General features: G+C 40.2%; 1 protein-coding gene across 1 annotated transcript in view; it reads left to right on the top strand.

Moving 5' to 3' along the window:
* Positions 1-387: 387 nt before the first annotated feature.
* The window catches only part of rrn3 (RRN3 homolog, RNA polymerase I transcription factor), a 23100-nt gene continuing 16992 nt past the window's right edge, over positions 388-6495 (top strand). Inside the window, exons 1-8 of the mRNA XM_019892309.1 lie at positions 388-745; positions 859-915; positions 998-1087; positions 1700-1829; positions 1913-1972; positions 4183-4246; positions 4376-4445; positions 5079-5177. Of these exons, the coding sequence (XP_019747868.1) occupies positions 650-745; positions 859-915; positions 998-1087; positions 1700-1829; positions 1913-1972; positions 4183-4246; positions 4376-4445; positions 5079-5177 (666 nt within the window). The 5' untranslated portion in view covers positions 388-649. The remainder of the gene's footprint in view (positions 746-858; positions 916-997; positions 1088-1699; positions 1830-1912; positions 1973-4182; positions 4247-4375; positions 4446-5078; positions 5178-6495) is intronic.

Here is a 6495-nt window from a genome sequence, read left to right as displayed (position 1 = left end):
AGGCCCGAGCAAGTTATATTTACCTGGCAACGCAAGCTAGCTGAAATATGATTGGTTAAAAACTCTACCATGGTAAATAAGTTATTTATCAGTGGCTTTCAATGTTATTTAAAATAACAGCCACTCAACTAAGTGGAAATAATATGATGTAAAGAATACAGAGAATAATTTTGTTTACATATTTATGAAAATAAAATAACATAAATTATAAAATACCATAAAATACATTCAAGTGAATTTATTTTTCTGAGAATGTTTAGGCCAGCAGAGAAGGCCTTGCTGGCCCTCAGGGTCCGCCACTGTTTAGTAGTCATTAACGGTACATTTCTGTACTGGTGCTATGTCTTTCAAATCCACCAGATGACGCTAATGGCGGCGCTGTGCTTTAGGACACGCTAATAGTATCAGAAGAAGAAGCTCTCGGATGTGGAGAGGAATTGTCCATGTGGTTGTTTACTTTTATGCAAGACGTTTACCTTCGGAATGTAGTACATACTTTCCATTGGCAACAAATATGATTATTCGCAGATTAACAGTTTTTTGCTTTAACGTTATTCACGAAACCGTGTCATGATTTATTCCGGCCTCCGTAAAATACGCATTCGAGAAGCTAACCCTGCATCGCTAAGCCTTCATTTATCTTGAAAGCATGGAGATAGAAGATCGGGATTTTCTGAACTCTCCGCCTTTGAAGACGGTCAGATTTGGCGGTAGTGTTGTGGAAACTTTAGCCAAGTATAAACGGGTGAGTGATACGTTTCAACTCAGTGTGGCTTTTGAAATGCCTCTATGTCCTGATATTCTGATTCTGTCTGTCGGAATCCGTGCGTGAGAAACTATTTTTATATTTGTGTGAAGGGAGACTTGAGTGACTATGAACTGCTGAAGCATCAGCTGGCGGACCCTGAGATAAAGGTAAAGCGTATTCAAGAAGCACTGTAGTCATTGTTATGATGGCAGTTTGTCACAGCTTCGTGTACGTTCTCTCTCCTCATAGGACGCACAGATTATTACATGGCTACAAGAATTTCGGAATTGTGTCGCTCAGCTCACCAAAGACCATGAACAACTCATCTATACTATCTTAGTCAGTATTGTTTTTTACTTTCTATAACTCGGTGGTGGCCTCGGCCATCCATTATGGCATTGTCTGCTGGTCAGGCAGCATCTCGGCCCGGGACAGAAAGAGGCTGGAGTGACTGGTCAGGAAGGCCAGTTCTGTCCTGGGCTGCTCCCTAGACACTCTGGAGGAGGTGGGCAACAGGAGGATGCTAACTAAGCTAAAAGCTATGATGGACAGTCCCTCCCACCCCCTCCAGCCTGCCCTGACAGCACTAGGTAGCTCCTTCAGCCAGAGACCCTTACACCCGCGCTGCAAGAAGGAGAGATACCGCCGCTCGTTCCTACCGACTGCTGTCAGGCTGCTGAATAAAAAATAAAATGATGTGGAAGACAATTGTAAATAGCACTGCGACCTTATCCATATCTGTATTTATATTGCACTTAATTGAACGGTGTTTGTTTTCTTTTCTTCTTTCTTCTTTCTACCCATTATCTTGCTGCTGTGGACTGTAAATTTCCCCATTGTGGAACAAATAAAGGATATCTTAATTGCGCAACTGTATTCATTTAATTCTCATTGACCTAATACAGTATTGAAATTATGTTGAAACTTGTCCTGTTGGTGTGGATTTTGCAGAGGGTTCCCTGGGTGGGTCGGAGCCAAGCAGTGGTGGAGGAGTACATGGCTTTCCTCAGTAATCTGGTGTCGGCACAGACGGTCTTCCTATGTGCATGTCTCAAAATGGTCATCTCCCACTTTACACCGAGTAGGTTTCTACCTTGTCACGCTAGTTTATTTCGTCTAACACCACTGTGTCTTGAGGAATAATCTGTACGTGTTTATTTCCAGAAAAAGTTGCGATCTGTGAAGGAGGAGTCGAGATCTCAGATTCAGATGATGACGATGAAAGTATGTGTCCTTTATGATACTTTTCAATGAAATTTATTTATGTTTAGGCTTATGACATTATTACTATTATTATTATTTTAGACAATGGAAGCCGCTTTTGTAGATCTCGCAAAATTGGGGATTGGGACACAACGTGCTGCAATCAGATAATTCGATGACTAACAAGTGTCTGGGACAGCTCTACTACTTGTTCGATAGCGCCAATTGCTTTCAACACAGCAGGGCATGAGAAATGACCGTTAAACAGAGATGAAAGTCCTCCGGATTTTCCCGGAATTCCGGGTTTTTTAAATTTTTATGAAAATTTCTCCGGAGAATTGAGGAAAATAAAATAAATAATAAAATTAATCCGGATATTAGTTGACAACATTGAACGAAGACGCGTTTGAGTTCGTTGTATTGCTTTCATGAGCGTAGCCATATTGAGGCACTAACACTAGTAACGGTAAAGAGATTTTTGTTTGTGTAATAGCGACAGAAGACATGATGGCGTTTGACTAATGGTTTAGTAGAACGAATGGCAACTCGCAACAACAGTAGCGAGCGTCATTTTGCCTCTTGGGTTATACCATCTCAACTAGAACGTGGGGGATAGTCCCCAAACAATTTTCGTCTCTTTATAAACACACCTGCTAAACCCCAGTGGAACGAATAAAAGACGCCGTCAACAAGACAGTTGTAGTAAAAAATGTATTTGGCCAAAAGGGAAAAACACAGATTGGCAGAAAATCGTGTCCGTCCGACTTCGAGTGTCGTCTCGGCTAACTTAGCTTAGCTGTTGTCGTGTGTGACGTCATTTGCGTCGACGCTGATTGGTTGAAATCAAAAGACGCGCTTGCGTACATGTTCGCGCTGAACCACGCACAGCAGAGAGCAGCGGACTATCAACTGCTGAGGCTCGCTTAGCTTGAGTGGCGTCGCCACAACAGTAATACCCTTGCCTCGCATTCTCATGGCCTCGCCATATCTTGGAGATTTCGAAATTTCGGCCCGAACGGAAGCCACAAAGGGTACACGTGTGAATACAAAAGGAAGATTAATCATTGAATGTCGAGTATTTGAATTGCGTTTTGTGTAAACTAATTCATGCGTGATCGGCCAAGTGCGTGTGCGTGCGTGCGTGCGTGTGTGTATGTATGTGTGTGTGTGTGTATATATATATATATACACACACACACACACACACACACACACACACACACACACACACACCTTTATTTATTTATTTATTCCGGAATTTTCAGAAAAGTCCACTTTCATCTCTGGTTAAAGAGCACACCCAGGTCTCAGTGTTGCGGAAAGGTGCTCGGGCATCGTGTCATCATTCACCATTTTGGCAGCCACAGCGAATGTCAAAGGCTCACTGTCAAGGCTGTGTATTAGTCACATTTCTTTGTGAGTCAAAAACATGTTGAAATGCAAGACACTGGTGAGATTTTATCAGGACACGCTAGACTGCGAAACTAGAGACGGATTATTTGCAAAAATACAAGTTATAAATAGTTTGGATCACTACAAAATTCCAAATACAGAGTGGAGCAGTGATCCTGACCTCCTGCTTCCTTTGTGTGCGTGGCATATTTTCGCTTTAAAATTATTATTCGTTAGTCTCTCATGTGCAGTCAACCAAGGGGTGGGTGAAGGACCTCCAGATGATGAAGCTGGTGAAAAATCCCAAAACATGTACCCTATAGCTATAAACATTACATGTACATTGACACTATTTCTGTTTTCACATTTGTAGTTTTATGCTTCCCTGCAAGCCGTAAATTGTGTGTGCCATTGCTTTAGTACTCTTTTACTCTTGTTTATTAATTTGATAATAAAGTGTATTTTTTCCCCCAAATTTAACTCATCCTTGTTTGCAGATTCACACATTTCAATAAGTTTAGTAAAAAGGCAGAAACACCGGAGGAGTGGAAGATGGTTCTTTCAAACTAATTATATTTCATACATATTGTTGCCGTCGGGCCAACACCATGTACTGTACTTCCAAAGTTGTCATTTCGAAGGAGACCCCCAAAATCGCATGCTTGTTCAACCATTAACATTGCATTATCAAAGAGATTGAGACATTTTCACCTTCGATTGGTCAATATTTTGTGTAAAAATAACACCCATTCATGTGGACAGACCAATAGTAGAGATTTTGCAAAAAGCTTTTTTTTTCCTGACTGAATTGACACTTGGCTGTACAATAACTTTTGTAGATCTTCCCAGAAATTTCAGCCAGTGCCATCAGGCTTTGCAGCTCATCACCAGATATGTCCCATCGTAAGTCATTTCGTACGTTCTTTTGCCTGTATGTTATTCATTCAGGTTTGAGCACATTTTGTCATGTTGAAAGCTTCGAGCTCGTTGCCTCTGGTTTAGTGCTTCATGTTCTGCTCTTCCTTCTCTCAGAACGAGTCACTTTTTGGTGCCTATTTTGCAAGACAGCTTTCCTTTCGTTCAAAAGTCCTCCAGAACTCTGGTAAGAGACTGAAAAATACAGTGCATATTTCCGCTCGGCTGATTTAATCGGCCGCCGCTAGTAGGTCATTTAGAATGGGCAAAAATAGACAGATTTTTGCCGCTTAATTTTATTTTTAATTTTTATACACATTAACACATTACAACAAAAGACAAAAATAAGGACATTTAAAAAAGAGTCCTATAATTGTTAAGCCCCCTCCCCGCCAAAAAAAAAGTTTTAAAGTTAAATAGTTCCAGACACAGGATTATAAAACAGTCAAATGTTCTGCCTTTAATTCATATCATTGTTGTGTTAAAGTAAGTGTTTTTTAATTAGTTATATTTTAAATTACACCGACGATTAAACGGTTACCAGCATTCTCTGCAAAATACAGTATTGGCATCAGCCTAACCCTCCCTCCCCCTACCATAACCATTTCTGGCCCTACGACACAGAATTTATTCCTCTTTTTGTATTTGGTAACGTAGAGATCACAGTGTACATTTATGTATGACAGTATGCTCATAAACCGATTATCTTTTCGGAACAGTTTGCAGAGATCATTGAAGTCATTTTCTCCTTCAACAGCTAACCTTCACTTCCAAAGCCTAAGTCCGTGTGGCAAATTATTCTTATTTTTTCTCTCTGCAGGAGTGTTACGTCCACAACCTTCTGACTGTGACTTCGTACCTACCAACCATTCGACGAGACGTGCTCGAGATCATTATTGGACAGATGCTTAAACTGGATGTAAGTGCTCTCTAAGTGTTTTATTTTCAGTACGTGTAAAGCCCCTTTTCCACTTCACTCTACCTACCCAATTTGCCACAGTTGTATTTGGCACTATCTGCCTTAATTTGGGTTGGTCAACTTAATTACAAAAGCAGAATGCCTCAAGTCCTTGTGGGAAACTACTTGGATGTCATGGCACTAGTTTGAAGAGAAAAGCTTTCTATTTTTGGTTTTGTTTCCCTGTGTGTCAGTCAAATTACTGGATGTCTTCATGTGAAATCAGTCTGTGGTGCAATAAAGGTTGGGGACCGCTGTATTAGATGTGCTGAACGGCAAATTTAGCACCCACTATTTGGGTTCACACTGCTGATCTTATTTTTTTTTTGTATTCATTCACATTACAAAAACAAATGCGACTATTGTGAAAGCCTCGCATCCGTGACGTGCAGCAAAAAAACATCTCGTGGCACAGTGTTTAGGGAAATACCGTATTTTCCGCACTATAAGGCACACCGAAAAGTATTCAATTTTCTCAAAAGCCGCCCTATAATCCGATACGCTTAATATAAAGAGGCTGTCAATCTCTTGATATTCCCCATTGAGTTGTTTCCCTGTTAGTGTTCTGATCCCATCTAGTGGTGATTATAAACATGAACCAATTGTAACCGAAAAGTGTTCTGCCCGACACTAATTGACATGTGCATTTGCCAACACACACTCAGACAGACAACTACTTTGTGAGCTCTGCACAGCCAATATGAAATAAAGATAATACCAAAAGCATAGTTAACTACTGACTAAACGAAGGAAGGAGACAAGCAAGACTGATATTTAGCCCCTTGTACATGTGAGCCCAGGACGTTTGTGTGCCTCTTTGTTGAGTCAATTTTGTTCAGAACTTTTGTCTTTCATTTGTTGTTTTGTAATGCCATTTGTATTTACTGTATATGTTTCATGTCCGTCTTTGTGACCAGTTCTCATTGTTACAGCTGCAGCGGTTGTGAAGGCTCTATATAAATAAATTGTATGTATTCCCTTAGGGCAGGGGTGTCAAAGTCAAATGGACGGAGGGCCAGATAAAAATTTTTGCTGCAAGCCGAGGGCCGGACTGATCGAATGTTCATTGAAAATTTTAAAAATAACCACATATTGTTTATTGAACCAAATTTAATTGACTGAAAACCTAACAAATACATTCCAATACGGTCAGATAAATAAAGCAACATTTTTTTATGGCTATGTCAGTAAACTTTAATGTTCAACAGTCACAAAAAAATTTCCTTTGTATAAAAATACCCATAACATGAATGAAAAAAGCCGATATTATTCAAGGCAC

Source organism: Hippocampus comes, unplaced genomic scaffold (genome assembly GCF_001891065.2).
Source record: "Hippocampus comes isolate QL1 unplaced genomic scaffold, H_comes_QL1_v1.1 scaffold257, whole genome shotgun sequence".
Classification (NCBI taxonomy): domain Eukaryota; kingdom Metazoa; phylum Chordata; class Actinopteri; order Syngnathiformes; family Syngnathidae; genus Hippocampus; species Hippocampus comes.
This window is presented reverse-complemented; position numbering and strand designations above follow the sequence as displayed.